The sequence below is a fragment of the Macrobrachium nipponense genome, chromosome 16 (genome assembly GCF_015104395.2).
Source record: "Macrobrachium nipponense isolate FS-2020 chromosome 16, ASM1510439v2, whole genome shotgun sequence".
Taxonomy (NCBI): Eukaryota; Metazoa; Arthropoda; class Malacostraca; order Decapoda; family Palaemonidae; genus Macrobrachium; species Macrobrachium nipponense.
This window is the reverse complement of record NC_087209.1, coordinates 61,287,311-61,309,418: the sequence shown is the minus strand read 5'-3', so window position 1 is coordinate 61,309,418 and position 22,108 is coordinate 61,287,311. Positions and strand designations below refer to the sequence as shown.

Genomic DNA, 22,108 nt, shown 5'->3' with positions numbered 1-22,108 from the left:
ACATGTACAGAACTGTGGTTTTGTTATACCATTTCAACCCATGCTAAATGATATTTTTCAACTAATGTTTTATCTAAATAACACTAAAATATTCTCCAAAGGTTCTAAAGTAAATCCAATAACTGCATCTGAGTTTCTATGACTTCATCCGAGATTCTCCATTCACTTTGGACTGGCGTCACAATTGCCAGGGTCACTGACACCAACATTCAATTTAGGAACGGCACTGACTTATATCAAGATTAACACTCACAGTTTTACCTATAGCTTTATCTATTTATTTACTGATTCGATTTATTTTTTCTATTTTACTAAGTGATCCTTTATTTCTGTATTTCCCATTACCTTCTGTTACTCCTTTCTAATGAACACCATATTCTTTGGAAACTTGAATATCAGGTCAATGGCCCCCTTTGGTGGGCTTGTTCCATGTGAATGGGGTTCATCTTCTGGATAATTAATAATAATACTAATAATAATAAAAAGATTTTCTTAACGCGTATACAACTAACAATTAATAATGTTCTATAATTTCAACTTTATCTGAGTGTGATACTTTTAACGAAAGTAAAGCTTTTGCGTCATCAAAAATTCAATTAATGTGAAAAGCCTTAATACATTTACCACTTAAAATTACAATTGGCCATCTTTTTTCTGTTATCGATAGCCCGAATTGACGGGGGGAGGAAATAAAAAAATTCTTTAAACGATTATTATTATTATTAATTATTATTATTATTCAGAACATACACCATATGCATATGGAACAGAACCACCAAAGGGGCCACTGACTTGAAAGTGAAGCTTCCAAAGAATATGGCGCTCATTTGAAAGAAGTAACAGAAGGTAACAGGAAATACAAATGGAGAGATAAGTTTTTAGAGAAAAAAAAACATTAACAAATAAACAAACAAATAGATAAAACAGTAAGTAAATTATTGAAATGCAAGAATTTTTTTTAAAGTAGTAATACGTTGCATCTTCGCTAGGACTTTTCAAGTTCAAATTAATTTAAAATATAAATAAAACCCAAATTATCGAATTTGCATTATTTTTCTTATCGTGTGGGTTTGGCAATATTAAGACAAATCTGATAGAAATGCAACATAATGAAAGTGTTACAATACTTAAAAACCAAAATCAGTTATCAAATTTGCATTGTTGTTCTACCCCTTTGGCTTTGACAATACAAAAATATAATCAGATAGATATTCAAAATATGAAAGTGTTACAGTACTTACAAATTTCTCATCAGGGGGAAATCCGTCAGCTAAATAGACTGAAAGCAAAATAAGAAACGACAACCAAACACCAGAAAATTAAAACGAACAAAGATGAGACGAAGAATGATAACAAAGAACAACGCTGATTAAAAGTTTGTCGAAGTCACACCAGGGAAACAAAAGAGGAGAAGAGAAAGACTAGAATTAGCACCGACAAAAGACTGTACTACAGAGTTCTGATCGCTCCAGTCAAGAATATCCAGAATAGATAAGAGGGGACCCAAAACTTTTCCCAAAAGAATATTCAAATTAATCTTCATCCGGGACATGAAATGATTTCGTTGTCTCTCATGAAAAGGAAAAACGGGGGGAAAAAATATTGTACGAGGGAGTACCGACATGGAAACATGTTTCTTGGAGGAAACCCAAGATGCCCTAATGGAGTTTGTAACCTCTTTCTATTGTAGCCAAATCGCTGGATGCAAATTTTAAGGCGCCATTACCATAATGCATCCCGAAGGGATTGCCGCGCTTCTAATGTTTTTACAAGTGGCTGATAAAAACCTCAGCGGAAGGAGATAAAAAAAATAAATAAATAAAAACCTCAGCGGAGAGAAAAAATAAAGTCCTCAGCGGAATGATGAAAAAAATAAATAAATAAATAAAAACCTCAGCGGAAGGAGATGAAATAAAAAATAAAAACCTAAGCGTGAGAGAAAAAAAAAAGCCTCAGCGGAATGATGAAAAAAAAAAATAAATAAAATAAAAACCTCAGCGGAAGGATGAAGAAAAATATTTAGAAACCTCAGCCAGAGGAAAATAATCAAAACCTTAGAGAAAGGATCAAAATAAAAACCTCAGCAAGAGAGAAAACAAAATATAAAAACCTCAGCGGAAAGAGGACAAAAAAAAAAAAAAAAAAAAAAAAAAAAAAAAAAAAAAAAAAAGGGGGGGGAGGGGGGGGGAGATATATCTTTATGAATACATTAGGGGTAAGAAGCCGAAACGGAGTAGGTGCCGGGCTTAAAAGATATCCCGTGAATTGAGAAGAGGGTTATAGCCGTTTTTACGCGGTGCTAAATTCCTATTAGGGCAGTGGGCGCACAAATTTTCGCGGGCACGCGCGCCAAAGTCTCTTTCCCGTTCTGGCGTATTTGTGAGTGCATTTTTTTTTTCTTTCACCGCATGGTTTATGAAATGCCTAGGTTATGTCTTTTGTGTGTGTGTGTGTTTTAATGTAAAGCCTTTTTTTTATTAGATTACCAAAATAGTCGTAATCAGTTGAAAGATATCAATTCCCCCCCCCCCCCCCCGCCCCAAAAAAAAAAAAAAACAAAAAAAAAAAAAAAAAAAAACTCAAAAACGCATGATTGAAAACTTCACACTATACCACTCCACAGATAATCCTAAAAAAACTTCTGCAAAGTTTAGGAGTAATTTTCTAAAGTTATTTGGAGGCCATGCCTCATTATTCAAAATCTGATTACTAAAACAAATCAAAAATAAATTTTTAAATGGCATCGCCATTCCATAATACGCTTAGCATCAAAGCCGCCTGGGTGAAATAACCCACAAGGTAATAATCCGCAGGACACCTCTGCTTTTTAAAAGGAAGCAAAATTTGCAAGACTAATTTCATAGCTCTGAAAATAAAAAAAAACACACGTCAGGCACCATTTACAGTCTCACCCAAAAAGGTTATGAGCACCTCTCAGCCTTTCCAACACCTCAATACTACTCCCCCCCCCCTCCCCCCACAACCCCACCCAACCAAACCACCCTCTCTCATCGAACGTCCCTTTTACCCCCAAAACGCTTCCCGAGTAAGCATTTGCATATGGGAAAAACAGCGAGATGGATCAATGTCCCCCCCTCCCCACTTACCAAATCCAACCCCCCACCCCCCTCCTGACGGACGGTGCGTGGGTCTGCTTCCGCGAATTAAAGAGAGATTCCTCTTGTCATTTTTTTTTCTCTTCCTCCTCCTCCTCCTCCTCTTCTTCCTTCTTCTTCTTCCTCCTCCAACGCGGAAAACGTCTCAAACTCAATTGCGGCCATTGCAAGTCTCCTGAAAAGAGTTGGTTATGCAACGACTCCTTTCCCGTTGTCGCGTCGGAAAAGATTATACTCCTGAAGGCTGGAGACTGAGGTGCAAGGAGAGGAAGAAGAAGAAGAAGAAGAGGAAGAGGAAACTAGACCTTTCCACGAAAATGAGACATCGAGGCACATTTAAAATAGCCTGTACATTGGAAACGTTATTGATGGATTATAGGGCTAAATTCAAACTGATATATTTTTTTTATTATTCCATAAGAAAAAGTTAAGTTTATTTTGCAAGATGAGGGAGAAAAGAAGACCTTTCCAAAAACTGAGATATGGAGGCACAATCGAAATAACGTTTTTCGGTGGAAATATTATAATTAATGGGTTATATATAAGGCTAAATTCAAACATGAACTTTTTATCATCCCATGACAAAAACTTTTTTTTTTTTCAAATATTTCCTTTTACTCGAATCTCTTTCTTGCGAATTAACAGACTTTCTCTATTCGCGAGGAGAAAATACCTACAGCTTGCCTGTAACGGGGTACTGTTGAAAGTAAAAAGGTTCTTTGCAGCAGTGGCTTTTATGTTACCAGTTACACTGCTGACAGCCTTTTCGTTTCTCCTTCATTCTTTCTGGGGTCTTCTAGCTTAGCTGTTTAACTTCTCTAACTTAATCCTGAGATTGTCATTTAATTCCCTCTTACTGTCAGATTTCCCGCCTATATATATACATACATATATATACATACATATATACATATATATATATATATATATAATATAATATATGATATATATATATATATATATATATAATATATATAGTATATATATATATATATATATATGCATATACAAACACATACTATAAGTAAGAGGGAATTAAATGACAATCTCAGTGATCATAAATATAGTTAATATACATATATATATATAATATATATATATATATATATATATATATATATATATATATATATATATAATATATATATATATATATATATATATATTTAAATATATACAGAAACATTTATACACAAATATACGTAACATATACATATATGGAAGGACAGATAGATAGATATTAGATATTCATCTCCTTTCTTCCTTCCCTCCATCGCAAACAGGACCGCCGGACCCGCCGAAAAACTGCACCATAGCCAACCAAACAACGGACGCCATTCAAGTCTCGTGCACCCCTGGTTTCGACGGAGGCCTCACTCAAATATTCTACATGGAAGTAAGTTGAACGACTGGTTGATATTTCGAACTGGGGGGCTGATATTACCCAAGTTATCGACGTCAGATGGTAGTACCCTACTTATGTAAGACTCGATGGCATGTGAAAAATATTAAGAGTTTACTTGTTGTACGTTCCCCGTTATGTTGGGGTGTAACTGCTACAGGCAGTTTTTATAAAGTTCTTATATTGTTTTTTAAAGTTCTTATATTGCAGGGAACATCCTGGATTTCAAACTCCCTAACTTGGAAACATCCAGTCATTATTAAAGCGAAAGTTAACAAAGAAAGATAAATTTCAGAAATTAGATATTCTGATAAAAAAAAACACGCACACACACACACAAAAAACTTGATGATATTTATTTCCTACTTATTGAACCCTACGATTTTACTGCCAATACAATCGCTATTTCCCCTTGCCCCTCCCAACGGCCTTCAGATATACAAATATATTTAAGAAATAGCTAATATACAGAAATCACCTCTTAAGTAAAATAATTTCCATCTCACTCGAACTTACTACTGACAATTCGGACGCCATCTTACCCCTCCCACAGGTATACGATTCGACGACCGGAGCCCTACACCGAAACCTCTCTTCGTCGGAGCCCTTCTTCGTGCTGACGGCGCTTCGACCTGGCATAGCCTTCCTCATGATGACCTACGCAGCCAACGGCAAGGGCAGAAGCCCTATATCAAAGCTAGAGACTTTCACTTTGAAAGTGGCCGAGAAACGAACAGGTAAATGGGAGAATTTGCTGTCGTCATTGTTTAAGTTAATTAAGAAATGGTTAGGCAGTTGTAATACACTATGAAACCGTGTCCCAAAAATATTCTATAAGCACTGAATCTAAAGTAGCTTAAGACCGAAGATGGCAAAGAATATACATTTATATAATTGTATTACTTGAGATTAATTAATAAGCCGTTCTGTGGCTTCACTGGCTGACTTAGTCGAGAAATGGCGAGGCAGTTGTGATAATCCATGAAATCGTGTCCGCCTACAGAAATTTAGTAAACACTGAATATAAAATTAGCTTAATGCCGAATTGGCAAAGCATATTTATTTATATAATTGCATTATTTGAGATTAATCAGTATTTGTAAAAATGGCATGTGAATGCCACTGCAGAAGGCGAGTAAAAAGTATTAGTTTTTTCAGCACTTATTTCCAGATAGCTGTCGTAAAAACTGAAGTGTAGGGATCCTCACTCATTGGCAAATGACTGACATAGACTACATTTAGCAGGCCAATAAACCGGTAAATCCAATAAATCCTACCTAACCTAACGTATCATGTCTCAGTGGGCTGAGGAATGAGAAAATGCTCCCTGGAACCGGCAAATCCTGACCTAACTTACTAACCTGACTTGACCTTACGCCTGCATCACCTTCCTCGACACCTAATCTGACTCAAGCTATTTAATTGCAAATGTTCCAGGACAAAATTGGTTTTTTTTTCTTTTTTTTACTGTAGTTTCCCCTTTGTAAACACTGTTTAGCTGTTTCACTGGAATTTGTCACTTCTCTCTATTTTATATATATATATATATATATATATATATTATATATATATATATATATATATATAGATGTATATAATACACACACACACACATATATATATATATATATATATATATATATATATATATATATATTATATATATATATATTCTCCTTTCAGAAGTAATAAACTATTTAAAACTGTCTGCCTACGAAAAGCTCGATCGAAACATTCATTTTCGAGATGTCACTTCATGCTTCTCTTGATAACGCTTGACTTTGTTTTTATTCTGGGCTCATCCCAGGCAGTAATGAAATAATAAGGTTTTACTGATTATTCCTCTTAAAAGATTCAGGTTATATTACAAGGCTGCAAGGCGCGCCAAAAGAAAAACATACCTTAAATCTAATTTATTACATACATGCACATATTTACAATCGAGTACAGGTTCTGGGTGGCGTAAAGACACTTAAATGATCGCTAACAAATAACCAACGTTAAATCAATACATGAATCGTTAAATAATTTACATTGCCAACAGACAGAACAACATTACATTTACAAACCAATAAATGCTTAGCAGCAGCAGTAAAAAATAAATGAACATCAAAACATGAAAGTAAACAGCAAATAATTTCCAGAACCATAGTACACTTGCTCTAAGCCATTAAAATAATGAAATAAAGAATCATTATAACAGTAATACATCTCCAATTAAATCAATAGAACCTCGAAAATAGGCAGCATAACAACAACAGTGACACACATCACAAATGCAGCATAAAATAAAAATACTGACAAATTCCCAAGAATTGTCACCCAGGATAAACAAAAGACGTATCGACTAAACCATCAACAACATCAATCAGCTGTCAAAACAGGAACAAATCCTCAACACGAGATGAATTTGCCGACTCGTCGAGACAGTCTTATACCGTCGACAAATCCTCTTGCTGCTACTTAAGTCAAAGCACAAAGACGTAAAGGTCCTGAACCTCCCGCTGAAGTAACCAACAAAGTGGCTTCCCGTTACTCTATTCAAACGCGTTGCTGCTACTGCCGCTTTCTCGGCTGAGTGCTACTGCTACCCGTACCGTAACCAGAACCCGATTGTCTGCTACCTAGTGAACTTGACTGCCGCTATTACATGTAAGCTCGCCATCCTGACGAGAACACTAGAGGGTAGGCGAAACAAGGAAAACTACCACAAAAAGATCGTTCCTAGAAAACAACGATCGAACCTGACAGTCCGGTCGAACTAGTTTTCATAATAACATTTAACTGATACTTATGTTAATCGATATTGCAACAGAAGCCTGTTCCACAGTCTCTGACAATCTAAGATAGTGAATAGGTGATATGGAGAAAAATGACATTACAATAATAATCACAATCATTATCCCTAAAACTGAGAATCTCGGGGCGTCTGGCTGCAACAGGTTACTGAAACTTAGTACACAAATGGTATTTTAGAAAGCTGAATCTCAAGGTGTCTGGCTACTACGGTTTATCTTAATTAGAACTAAAATGGGGTTTCATTACCTTTTGCACCCTGAGAGGATGACTCGATAGTTTGTTTAGTCTATTTTACATTAATCAACACTAAAAAAAAAAAAATAATCATCACCCACTGACTAATCCTGCCCATTCACCCTCGACCGCCCTCTTCCCTCGAAGGTCCTCCAACGCTCTTTGAATTCACACCAGTTCTGGGGATCCTCATCGGAGTGGTTCTGGCCCTGATCCTCACCGCCCTGGTCATTATGGTGGTCATGAAGATGAGGAGGCCAATCCCAACGGCCGCCGGCAACCCGGGATCGCGGGACGAGTTTAAGGGCGACCTGGAGAACAAACCCCTCAACGTTGGAGTGCTGGCTTCCAGGGTAAAGGAGGGGCCTCCGACGGGAGGTGGGGGTGTAGACCCGGACGATAAGAATCCTGACATAATACCTCACAAGACAGGTAAAACCTGACGAAGATTCGTCTTTATTCATTCAAGTCATTTATTTATCCTGTCTTCATATAATATAAGGTTGCCATGTCTTTCAAAGTTCCCTTGAAATTCCCTCATAAAATGAGAGCATCTTTCCCGAGAATAATTCTCTCCTAGTTATCTTCTCTCAATATAATTTAGGTTGGCATTTCTTTCAATATTCCCTTGACATTCAACGAAAAAACCTTTCCCAAAATATCTCCTCTGATTCTTATACTGTCTTAGAATAATTTAGGTCGGCACGTCTTTTAAATTTCTTTGAAATTCCCTCATAATACGAAGGCATCTTTCCCGAAAACAAATCTCTACTTATTCCGTCTTAGAATAACTTAGGTTGGCATGTCTTTAAAAATTCCTTCAAAATCCACTCATAACATTGAGGCATCTTCCCCAAAAATACATTTTCCAAGTTTATTGGCTGGCAGTCTTTCAAGATAGTTTTCAAAAGCCTAAAAGGAAACGCTAGTGAATTATTGTTGCTGTTGTTAGATTTAACTGGTTTTGGGTCAGCACTGGCTCTTGCTCAATTAGTCTGCCAGTAGTTTTATGTATCAAAAACCAATTACCTTCACGGTTCATATATCAGTCAATAATATCACGTTTCTTCCAACCAGCATGGAGTGTCTCTAAATGGTCTGCCAGTTGGTTTGTGCATTAAAAATTTTTCTCCCCATTTCTTTAGCCCTAAAATGAACTTTTTCATATCGGCACGGGGTCTTGCTGTGTAACCATCAAGCAGTTTTATACATATAAAACTAAACAATTTCACGTTGTAGATATTTAGTCAAGAAAAAAAAAACTGTTCCAACGTTTCCCCGCCACACACGGGCTCTTGCTAAATGAATATTTTGTGGCTTTATTTATCACAAGGAAGAACTCCAGGGCTTACATAACGGTATAAAGTATTCAGCTGGATTTGTGCTAGCACGGACTCTTGCTTAATGAAGACCCGGAATTTTTCTTATAATTATTTTGACTTTATATCCAAAGATATTCACGTTCTGATTTCAGTGAGAAACTTTGCTAACTATTCCCAGTATGACTTTGGTAAGAAAATTGCTAACTTTTCCCGTATGATTTCCATAAAAAATTAACTAACCCCTCCCCGTACGATTCCAGTAAAATATTTGCTAACTTCTCCCTGTGTGCTTTCAGTGAGAGACTTTGTTAACTTTCCCCCGTATGATTTCAGTAAGAAATTTGCTGACTGTTACTCATAAGAATTTGGTAAGAAGTGCCTCTCGCCCCCCCACCCCCTTTCGCCGGCCTTCCCGGCCGTATGATTTCATTAAGAAAGTTGCTAACTTCCCCCTGCATGATTTTGGTAAGAAATTTAGATCATTTTCTACCATACGATACTAGCAAGAAGCAAGAAGTTTTGTTAACGCTTATGATCTGAGTCAGAAATTTGGCCAACTAATCCACGTATGATTTTATTGAGAAATTTAGCTAATTTTTCCATGCCAGATTTCAGGAAGAAATTTGCTAACTTATTCACGTATGATTTCAGTAAGATATTCAGATAATTCTAACCGGTATGATTTAGGCAGGAAATCTGACAGCAAGATATTCAGATAATTTTACCCGATGTGATTTAGGCGGGAAATCTGAGGAACTTACGATTTCAAAGAAATTATGTTAACTTCATCCCCGTATGATTTCGCTAGGAAAGTTTGCTAACTTCTCCCGTGTGATTTCCGTTAGGAAAGTTTGCTAACTTCTCCCGTGTGATTTCGTTAGGAAAGTTTGCTAAGTTCTCCCGTGTGATTTCGTTAGGAAAGTTTGCTAACTTCTCCCGTGTGATTTCGTTATGAAAGTTTGCTAACTTCTCCCGTATTTCCAGATGTTTCGTATCAAGACTACGAAGCCATTGACAGAGGCAGCAAAGGGATGGCAGGAACCAACTTAGATTCTTCAGTAACTATCCGAACATTACCTCGAACGGTAAGCAAAGCAAAAACACATAATTATTTCTGTTACTGATGATATTTTCTTTTATTACGAGCTATGTAAATCTATGAACAGCCTTTTGGGAACATTATTACCCCCGTTTAAGAACAAATGTGCATTTACCATAATTATTATTAATTGTATCATATTTAGGTCCATGTAACATTTACCAAATTTATTTACTCTGTAGTTTGACTTTTGTTGATTTACTGAAACCTTTCTAGGATTTTTTTTTCAATGATGAAAAAAATATTGGACAAGACTATGCAAATTTATAATTCTCTCAAGGTTATTCAATTTTCTTCGACCCCGACCATTTAGGTCATAAAATTCCAGAAGATTTATCTAAAATGCGTTAACATTTGTAATCTTAAAAATTTCACCAGGATGAAGATCCTGTTATATGAGAACATTATGATCAAACGAACCAGAAAAAAGTTAATGTGTCATCACTAAAATTCTTTGTAAATCTAAGACATTCACGAGCTTAACACTGGGAAGATTAATTAAGATTTAATCAACCGTCCCTCCGAGTGTTCGAGTCACCGCCAGTTATATATAATGCATTAAGCTACAAATGTCCTTTAATATCGAAATCGCTCTACCTTGGAATTTAATATATTTTCATATAATGTTAACCGAAGGGGAATTTTTTAGTTGATAGTAATTTCGTCCTCACGTGGATTTGAACCACCGCACAGAGGAGAAATCAGGACTTCAGTGTGACATCTTTACCTACTTGTTGGCCAAGTCGGTAAAGGCGTCACTGAAGTCCTCATTTCTCCTTTGTGAGCTGGTTCGAATCCACGTGAGGACGAAATTATTATGAACTAGAAATTTCCCATTCGGTTAACATATGAAAATATATTAATTCCGAGGTACAGCGAATTGGATATTAAAGGACATTTGTAGCTTAATGCATGTGTATGAATCACGGTGATGTGATAAAAATTCATAGTATATCTAAGTGAAGAGTATGTATCCTATTTCACGGAAGAATTAATGCAATAAAATAAGAGCTCACAAAGTCTTAATCTAAAGTACTTCTATAACCGAAGGGACGAACATTTCACAGAGCCTTATGAGAAACGTATTACCAGCTGATCTTTGAATTACAACTGTTGCAAAGTGTATGAGGAACATAAAAATAATGTATGCTACGGATACTGCTCCCAAACATCCAGAAAGAAATACAATTAATTTATCTTTATTATCTATGGACATCACTACCAAACCTGATATATTTCAATACCTAAACCTGTTAATTTTGTTTTAATTTCAATACGTGTTATTTTTGTTTTACCAAACATTACGTTACATACCCATATTCCATACATTTCAAACCTCGAGTAAATCTAATAAAGAGTTGAAAAATAAATAAATAAAAAGTGAACACACTTATGAACCAGTAATGAAAATCAAAATAAAATATAACTATTGATCCAATTAAGTTGTTGGGAATTCAAGGCCTCAATGTTACCCATTGTAGATGGTGCCAGGCTTTTGCAATTTTTGAGCAATTTTTTCTTTGCACATAGTAACATGTAAAATTACCCTTAACATCATTCTGTCTCCGGACTTGTCTAGTCGACCATGCAAAATCTATCTAAAAAAAGTATATGGAGCATACTTAATATATTACAGACAAATTGGATAATTTCACATACAACATTTGCGAGCACTTCCGTAAATCTCTTTACTGACAGCGCCTCCATCAAGTACAACAAATCATGAAGAGATTAAAGCTCTGCTTCCTTAACCAGGTGCTTGACTGGGAAGTGTCTTTTAATATCATGTGAGGCTGAGCTATCTGGAATAATGCAACGGAGCTCTTTCTCTCCCAGGATACACGACAAAAGGTCGTCGAAATGCCAGTTACCTGGATTTGAAAATTGAATTTGAAATGGCTACATCGATGACGGGAATTTTCGAAAGTCAAATGAGAAAAAGTGTCTGGCAATAAAAGGTCAATGCATCAGCTCGACAAAAGTCAAGCATTCTGGAAAATGGATGACTTATTGACATGAAATACCAAAGGCTGTTTACGTCTGAAGGCGGGTTTGGTAATGGAGAAATGTCACTCAATTGTAAAGCTACAATTGGCGTTGGGAAATTCATTGTTGTTGTTGTTGTTTTGTTTTTTTTTTTTTCCTGGGGGGGGGGGGGGGGCAGTTGGTCAAATTGATACAATCGCACTTCCAATTGGGAAGGAACACAAACAAGAAGAATACAGAAACTTAAACATAAATGAAAATTAGTTAATGATAACGAGAGTATATCTTATTGACACGAGAGAATTCCCATGTGGTAATAAATGTTAAAAAAAAATTAAACCTAAATCAAATTGCGATAAACAGAATGTATACAATTACTGTATTGAGAATATAAGTTAATCAATAGAAACCACAAACAGATAAACGAATAAACATGAAAAGAGAAAGCTTACATAAGCGTATACACAAACAAGGGACATCATGCTACAAAGGCTATGACACAGCCAAAGGTGTGAGACCATTGGTTATATGATTAACCGGCCTCTCCCACCCGGCTTTGACACAGCCAAAGGTCTGATACCATTGGTTATATGATTAACCGGCCTCTCCCCACCCGCTGACCCAGTCCCCCTACAGATGTGTAAGAGACCAAAATATGGCAAAATAGATAATCCACCTGAAAAATTAGGACCCCAATACCTCTACCAATATAGGTAAAAAAAAAACATAAACTGGAGGGAGGGACGCTTTTTGAACCGATCTCAATAATCCAACAAGACAAGAAGCCTCTTTGGCTCAAATAGATGTGGCACGAAGATGTGCTAAATATAAGATGATGTGACTGACGGTTAATAAAAAAAAAAAACTTTACAGAATAATTAAGAAGAGTTACGATCGAACGACGGAGACGGATTTGTGTAAAATACTTATTACAAAACCCTATAAAATTGATGTCTTCTGATAACGCACATCAGCCCAAACACGCATAATAATACTGACAAATAAAGCCACTTCAAATATCAAAACTGAAGGAAGTGTCATATTCCATATTTATGTCACGCTACCTCACTGTAAATATTTCTAAATCTGAAAATCGAAATGAATTTCTTGTCTGTAGACAGAGACAAAATACCCCATTGGTTACTGGACACCTGTTGACGTTTTTATGCTCACTGGAGCGATGTTCATCTATTTAAAGAACTAATATCGCCGAGGAATTTCACTTCCAAGACATCTGAGAGATCGGTCTACCTACTTTTCAAGTATTTCTTCGTGATAGAAACCCGAATCATTTCATTTCGTTTGAGCATTTTTTTTCTTTTTTCTTTTCTTTTGTGACTGAGAATCTGAGTTTTGACATCGCCGTCTCTTCGTCAAAAGGAAAAACGGCGTACAAAAATCATGTTGGAAACAGAAGTAATAATATCTAATATATCCGGTTACGAACGCCTCTTGGTGAAGGCGATGAAATATTCTTATTGAATCTTGACACTCGAAAGACTTATTTTTCTTTTTTCTTTTTTTTTAATTAAGAAACCACTGCCACAACACAGTAAAAATCACCTGACCTTTTGGTCTGGTTTAGAATTCAATTAAGTTCCGAATGCTTCTTCAGTTCTTCTGTATTTTTAGAATGTGTATTACTGTAGGGGAAAGTCTCTTGGCGACTGGGATGTATTCTGTAGCCCTAAGAAATGCTCTTTACTATGTATAGTCTCTAGAATATGTATATGTATAGTTGTAGGGGTCGGGTTACTCTCAGGTTGCTATATTCCACTCTGGTTCCTCTCGCTCCTAAAAATTCACCATCTTTGGTTACGGGTCTGTTCTCTGTTAAATGAACATCAGACTAGCTATAGAGTATTCTAGACGTTAGATTAACTTGCAATTTCTACCTGATGAACATCTTTTATTTAGTCAGTTCCAAAAAATTCCTTCATTGAGGAAATAAAGATTGAAGAAGACATAGCACACACTTAACTTCGCACTGATCAACATTAGTCCCATAGGCGAGCTTACCATCTACTTCCCTTGTGACAGTTCACGAGTCTCAAATGCTGTTTTAATATTCTACACCACCACAGGCACAGCAGCAATCATCTTTTTATGCTGCAGGTCAGTCTGAACAGGACAGTATATACTACATAGCAGCATGACTCATTCTAACCCAGTTAGCATGACTCGAGGAAAGAGCATGAGTAATCTTTTTTTAATTAGACTAGATTGACCGCTGCCGGCACAACTGTCATGCCGACTAGAACCAATTACTTTTGTAGAGGAATAATACGCATGGATTAACCCCTCCCGGGTTTGGACTGTACATACTATATATACTGAAGCTGAGAGCTTCCACATTTTGATTCATTTTCTCATTTTTATTTTCATTTTTATTTTTATTTTGGGATGGAACATGATGGGTGGACATAGAAGTCTCCAAGACGCCATGTCAGAACCCTTGCAAAAACACCGCAATCTGAAACAGTGGTTTCAAGGCTATCACAGACTTCTATGACCATGGCATTCTGTTGCTCCCAGGCTGCGCAGGTCTGTGCCTAATTTAGAAGTGCATCTTGATCTCATTTTTTTTTTAAATGTCTTAGATTATATATACATATATACTTTGCGTTACCTGAAAGAAGATTCAGACATTTCCACCTTCAAAAGAAAGTGTACTGTAATCTTTCCGTCAATGTGCTCTGTCAGTATGTCTCTCTCTCTCTTTTACTAACCCACGTCGATCTGATTTTCAGGGCTATAGCATGAGCATGATGTAAGTTCAAAGAGCCAAAGAGCTCTCAGTATCCCATTCAATACTATATAGATTTCTATCTCTCTCCTCAAGCCACGTAAGAGCAGTTTCCCATTTTCAGTTCCATTCATGAACTTTTAGATGGCCCTCTTGCTAGCAAGCACAAGACCCCTAACCCCTCTTTTTTTCCCACGACAATTTCCGAGAGGTAGATTAGTCCCTAAATGGCTATCGATTGACTTCCCATTCGGTAGAATTCTCTATGTTTTGTTTATGGCCAGTAGCATTTCAGTCTTCACCCTTTGTGATCTGGTAAATCTCATATACCTTGTATTTTTCTTCCAAGTCGAACTTCAGATATTTACATAGATACCAATTCAAGTTAATGAAAGGATGGAAATCCGATGCAAAAGAATGTGATATTACAGATAATAATGATTTGTCAAATTTGATGTGACTGAGGCTTTTGCATTTAGCTTTGTACTGAATATATGCGGCACTCAAGTACATGAAAATACGTCACCATGATAGTCATATTTTGTATATAAACCTACATATATATAGCATTCATTTTCGACAAGTCACGACACCAGTTACTTAGGGATAGGAATATAACAAGATAGGCCTATTTCAATGTTATGCCCTTCAACGGACTTATATCCCGTTATTTTCTCTTCGCCCGCACAGCCTAAGGAGCCATCTCCCGTCAAGGAAGTGACCTACGCGGAACCGACGATGATACTGACGAAGGCGCAGCCGGGTTACCAAGTGAGCGGCACAGACCTGTGTCTCTTCGCCGCCAAGCGGAGAAGCGCCTACCTGCCCCTAATCCCAACAACCTCGGCTCCCGCTGTAGCTCATTCCACGCCGTTGACATCTACAGTCTCCGTGTCTTCAGCATCCAGCCCGATGGCGGAGAACCGCGACGGCGCAGCCGTCTACGCCACCGTACAGCCCATCATCAAGTATGGCTCCCGGTCCAACAGCCCGCATCTTTACAGTCCCGTAGAGCATCTTCCCCAATCGGTAGCAGCAGGCTCCATCGGGACTCAGAACGGCGGCCACCGGGCGTCGCTCACGAATCTGTATGCCTGCGTCAACGTCCAACCCGCCAGCAGGAGAAGCGTCCACATCCCCGCGACGACGAGTCACGTCTACGCCACGATCACGCGCCCTCGCAGCACGGCGACCGTCGACAGCATCGCGGCGCCGAATCTGACGAATATCTACGCCACCATCGACAGGAGTAAGGCCGCGGGAGTTCTCCCGAACAAGCGTAACTCTTACGTGACGTTGGGGAACTGGAGTCCCCAGGCACTCCTGTCCCCTTCAGACAGCCAGGATAAGAGAGGAACCGCGTCTCGGCATCCGGGGGGGAGGAGTATCCCTTACGAAAGTGCGGTGTAGGTGTATAGTTACACCCGGGCCCCGTCAGACTGATAAATAATGGATGCTATGAAGTACTGTACTTTCCCGCCTACTCATATTTCACTATTGACTGTATTAAACGTGTACGTGTGAATTCAGAGACTACTGTGCTTTGTGTAAGTTGTGTAAACTAATGTGAGTGTCGAATGAGGAACTGAAACAAGTAAACAATGCCAGACGAGTTTGGCGAGACACTAAATCTCGAATTCTTCCATCTGTGTATATATTTTAAAGGGAAAAAAAGCAAACGTGTATATTAGTGTTCTCTATGAAGCTTTAAAGTAATTATAAGTGAACCAAAAAAATAGTTTTAACGATAACGCATGGAATGGAGAAGTCATTATTATCAACTGATATTTTTTTGACAACAGACAAAACGATTTAAACAGATAAACTGAACTGCTGTTACTTGGTGTGAATAGGAGTGACTCAGTGAAGGTACTGGAATATGGTTTGCCTAACGTGGTCTAAACAGGGTTCAGAATTTCGATTTCTTTTCAAAGTGCTGTATCGTATTCCTTCTACGTACTAAGCAGAAAATGTAAACAATTCATTCCACAATCTTGAATATAAGGAATGTGAAACCATAGGTTATTCTTTTTTATTTTCTTGTGGACATCACAGAATGACATTACGGAATCCGTTCTAGCATGTCTGAGTGCTGGCAAGAATAATGAATGTTACAGCAACAAACTATTCACTTTATATTTCCAAATCACAATCATAAAAAAGGAAAATCTCAGTTTTCGTTCACTTCTGTACATGAATATGTTCAATGTTTTATTTTGTATTATGTACTGTAAGATCTATGAACAAAAATCCTACAGTTGAAGTTTGTATGTATGTCACTTCCTTGGAACATCTAATACATTAAAATCCTTCCAATTTGTTTCGGCTTGTAATTTTGAAACAGTTTTAATATACTTCAATAAACGCAATACGATACGTAAAAGTCCTTGTAGTTGGGTCCTTAGAAGTTAACAAAAGTTAACTTCTAAGTTAACAGATACAAAAAGTTACAAATAAAAAAATATTATGTAAAAAAAATTGTCGGTTGAGTTTTCTCTTTAGGGAGGTATCCGTATGAGTGTATGATACACATACACAGGAACACGCATGTATGTTTGTGTGTCTACGATGTATACATAAATAGCTTCAAGAAAATATGCTACACTCTACTAATTCGAATCGGTAAGAGAAAACTAAAGTCAGTTTTCAAACCTAATGTGTCAACGCCAAACTGCAAGTATCAGACTGACAATAAGTTTTACCTTTCTGTAATCTAATCGATGGTTTTAGTGTTCAGTTCCTCAGGTAATATAAATGCTGAGAAACAGCACAGCATAGACTTACCCTAGAGAACGAGAGGAGAAACAGTCTTCTATTTTAAGAAATAGGCCTAAAACTGGCGGTTAGAAAATGAGAAAACTCGACCCTGCTGGAACTCTGATTGCTAGCATTCCAGGGCGAGCATGCCTTTGGAAACAGGCCTGGAATTTGGAAAATAATGAACACTGTCATGGAAATACTCGAGTGTATCTAAATGAAACATGGTGACATGTACTGACTCTTAACTACTCTTTCGTAAAAATTTAACACAAAAAAAGTGCGAGAAATATTTCATTTGAACGGTTTCACTCACAATATTCATTCATTGTCTGAACACCTTTTCACATGAGCCTTCAACTCAGTTCTTTTCCATTATTTGTTCAGGTCCAGTTGCAAAGCAACTTATTTACCCAATGCGTAAGTTACTACTTATTGTCTTCATTTGAATAAATCAGTTTTGTAAAAGACGCTCCAGAGAAAATATTGCAGACTACTATGTATGTCTTTGAATTTAATTTTCTTGTTCTAAATGGTAAAAAGCTCTTATCAATTACTCCCAACTGAAAAGAAATCAGAATTGCGCAAGCTGCTTTCATGAAAATACTGCACACTCTTGTCTATTTCTAGGGGTGGAGCTGACTTTAAATATCCGCAGATGATATCACTGTAACCAATGGTCGGTGCTGAACATGAGCTTCCTCCAATCACGATAAGCCTCAGGGATGTCAGCTGGGGACATTTATAACCAGCTCCAAAAATACAGTCCATGTCATGTACACCACCTAAATTTAGTTCACCTGTTGTAGCTTGTAAAAAATCATAGCGATGTCCCTTTTCATTCAAAAGCAATCAGCACTGTACAGGCAGCTCTAGAAAAAAAATGTCTTGAAATTTTAATTTCCTAGCATTTATTTATCTATTTATTTAGTTTCTAGTATCTTCCCTGATTTCTGTAACATCCATTCCTCCAAGAGGCATCTCCAATCAATCTCCAGAGGATTTTCCCCTGAAGAGCAATTCACTCAGTCATATTCAAAGGCTTCCATTGTACATATAATGAAGAGAAAGAGATAAAAAAAAACTTTTGTATAATAAGTCAGCTTTAGAGATAACCTTATCTGTAGATTTTAGTAGCTGTAGACACTAGTTAAAAGACATTGCTATGGCATCTTGTAACCGTTTGTCCTCAGTTTGTCAACAAACCGCTCAGTACCTTTTTTGATGAAATGTAAGAATAAAGTTGTGGAGATGATCCGTCAATTCTTGCTTAAAGCGCGCGACTGAAAGATGATATGGTTAAATTTTGTAAGAGTTGAAATGGATCTGACAGTCTGGCTTATTGGGATGAATATGGAAGTCTCCCAAAGAATTATTGTTTAATTACAAAAACTGATCTTCTAAAAGAATACATTTGAACTTGCCACATACAACTGGGGTGAGAGGTCGCATACTTTTCATAATATAAATTATAATAAACTTTTTTCAAGGATAAAATCACATTAAGATCTCATGCGCTGAAAGAGGTTACTACCATTCATTTTTCAATGGAGCACTGATAGTTATCTGCCTGAGTTGATACTGAAGTTCCTGCTTTTTCAATTCATTTTTCTTCATCCCAACAAAAATAAATAGATATTAATCCTGAAAGTTCTTACTAATTTACCTCATTTTCCACATTCGTTCAGTTTCGAAATGATGAAGAAGGTTAACCAGTATCCAGAATTAATAATGTCTAGTTAATTTCTTATTGTTTCAGTCACTTAAAATCGAGATGGAAAAACGAAAATTGGATATTCTTTTTACATATTTAATTGATGATCCATTTCATAGAATTCTTATTCTTACTAAATTTTTTATGAAAGTATGTCAACTCTTTTCCGATCTGTCGTTTTGCATGATGATATTCAAGGACAACCAACCCGTAACATCAACTACATTCTCCTTTATAATAAATGTGAAATATCCCATAATATCAATTTCAGAAAAGGTCTAACAAAGCAGTTTAAAACTTATAAATAAAAGTTAAAACCCAGACAACAAGGTAGTTCAACTTGCTAAGTTAAAACCAATCACTATCCTATTCTGAAACATTGTGAATAATTACTCTGTTCATCCCCTAAACTGTCATCATCGACGTTTCAGTCAGTAGATAAAATAAAAAAGCAAGAATGACTAAATCAGTTATTGGGAGAATTTTGAGAATTCCAGCAAAGTGAAGTTACAATGAGACCAAAAGAGAAGTAGGAATTCGCTTGAGATCTAGTCAGTGCAATCCATACATCTGATTCAGTCCTAATACAGCAGGATCTCGCTAGTCCAAACGTGTTGAAAACATGTTGAAAATTTCAGATATTTAATGTTATATTATATATAATAATATTCAGGTCGGCGCTTGCAGATTCCATGTGGTCACTTAGCACTAGACATGATGATTTTCCATGAAACGACCATGACAGATATGTAAATAGAGAGGAAATTAAATCAATTTTTTTAGAATTGGAAGTGAATCCTCCACACGAATCTGGAAGCACCGTTCCTCCCAAACCCCTTTTATGTATAAATGTTCCGATGAACGCAGGATGAAGAATATTTTCAATACTCGATGGAAGGTTACTGTTTTCTTATACTTGTACAATATCGTGTAACATTGCCTGAACGACAGATAATAAAAAGACCAAGAGGAATTAACTTTTTTTTTCTGAAGAACCAAAAATAAAAGGTGAGGAAAAATTAATGATTGTTAAGAGAAGATTGTGCCTATAAGGGATTAGCAACGTTACTATGACCTAAATAGCAGGGGCAAGTCGGGTTGAGAGAGAGAGAGAGAGAGAGAGAGAGAGAGAGAGAGAGAGAGAGAGAGAGAGAGAGAATTAACTTTCATTCTGAAGAACCATAAACAACAGGTGAGGGAGAAGCAATAGTTGTTAAGAGACGATTGTGTTTATGGAGAGATTACCAACTTCACTGTGATGATAATAGCCAGGAGGAGAGAGAGAGAGAGAGAGAGAGAGAGAGAGAGAGAGAGAGAGAGAGAGAGAGAGAGAGAGAGAGAGAGAGAGATAGTCGGGTCGGGAATTTTCACGGAGTATCAGGATATCCTCTCTGAAACGGAAAATGCCACAATACTTTTCAAAATACAAATGAAATATTAATATACAGTTACCCAGTAAAAGATGTTTTCACATTTTGGCATTTGCTCGCATTTCCAAAAATATTAACTCTCATGGAGTGGTCTGCGAAGAATAATATTACTTTTCCGCACCCAGACAAAAAAAAAAAAAACTGTTATACGGTCCTGTCAATCTAATTTTACTAATTATGGACACTAATTGTTTTCCTTCCTTTTCACGGATGTGAAATAATGAGAAATGCCATTTAATGCAAATGAGCTTTCATCAATTACGGTAGGTGGGAAAAAAAGGAAACTGGAGAGAGAGAGAGAGAGAGAGAGAGAGAGAGAGAGAGAGAGAGGACTGGGTTATGGGCTAATTTGCCATTGGAATTATTGTGTAGAGAATTTGGATGTATAGTTAGCATTAAAAATCTTTCTCCTGAGAGAGAGAGAGAGAGAGAGAGAGAGAGAGAGAGAGAACTTCAGCGCCCGTTAACAGTAGACTGTTATATTTAATATTGTTTGATATATATATATATATATATATATATATATATATATATATATAGATATATATATATATATATATATAATATATATATATATATATAGAGAGAGAGAGAGAGAGGCAGATGAGAGAGGACGAGAGAGACGAGAGAGAGAGAGAGAGAGAGAGAGAGAGAGAGACAGACTGACTTTCAACGCCCCTTATCAGTAGATTCTGTTTTATTTTAACATTTTTTATGAGTTTTGCAAGAGAGAGAGAGAGAGAGAGAGAGAGAAGATAGAGAGAGAGAGAGAGAGAGAGAGCTTATATAATTAACTAGCACAAATTTCATAGGAAAGTTACTTTGTTTTAATCAGTATCTGACGTAAAATCAATATTCAAGTGAAACAGTCTGCAATTTTTCTAAGCCTCCACCCGTTCATGTAATAATTTACCACGCAATAAATTCCATCTGCTATGCCTAGGATATAACCACTTAAAAATGTCACCATAAAATATAGATCAGCAATTTTATTTACCTATTATGTCCACTTTTATGTGGTTACTGTAGCATGTCCCCATTAAAAAAAAAAGATAACGTACCTTTATTTTTTTTTTACAACCCACTTTTGGGCATTCATGTAAACTTTCATCCAATAACGACAACTAGATACGAATAATAAATTTGGGTTTATTATCTTCCGTTCAGGCATTCCGTTGAATTGTCTTGGTGTAGAAAATATGACAATACAGCACCACAACAACATGCCATAATGGAGTCCATTTTCCGTCAGTTATGACATGCTGTGAAAGAGAGACTTCAAAAACAGGTATCCCTTTCTCTTCGCGTGGCATCAAATGATCGACTTTCACGACGGAGACAAACAGACGACGAAAACAAACAATTAGAAAGCCACATACAAACCGCACCAACAGATTCCAACATATCAAAGTTACAATACAAGCCACGCAAGCAGATTCCATCACATCAAAGTTAAATTCGTGATCATAACGTAAACATAACTTGTTTACTTAGTCATCTCCG

At 36.7% G+C, this 22,108-nt stretch overlaps 1 protein-coding gene and 1 long non-coding RNA gene across 2 annotated transcripts in view; one reads left to right on the top strand and one right to left on the bottom strand.

The window, feature by feature from the left end:
- The window catches only part of LOC135195764 (nephrin-like), a 452,421-nt gene extending 432,273 nt beyond the window's left edge, over positions 1–20,148 (top strand). Inside the window, 6 exon segments of the mRNA XM_064222212.1 lie at positions 4,400–4,512; positions 5,072–5,255; positions 7,699–7,983; positions 9,858–9,958; positions 13,999–14,073; positions 15,395–20,148. Coding sequence (XP_064078282.1) covers positions 4,400–4,512; positions 5,072–5,255; positions 7,699–7,983; positions 9,858–9,958; positions 13,999–14,073; positions 15,395–16,114 — 1,478 coding nt within the window. The 3' untranslated portion in view covers positions 16,115–20,148.
- LOC135195765 (uncharacterized) overlaps positions 1–22,108 on the bottom strand; it is a 275,803-nt gene that overhangs the window by 87,238 nt on the left and 166,457 nt on the right. The gene's annotated exons all lie outside the window — the stretch shown is intronic.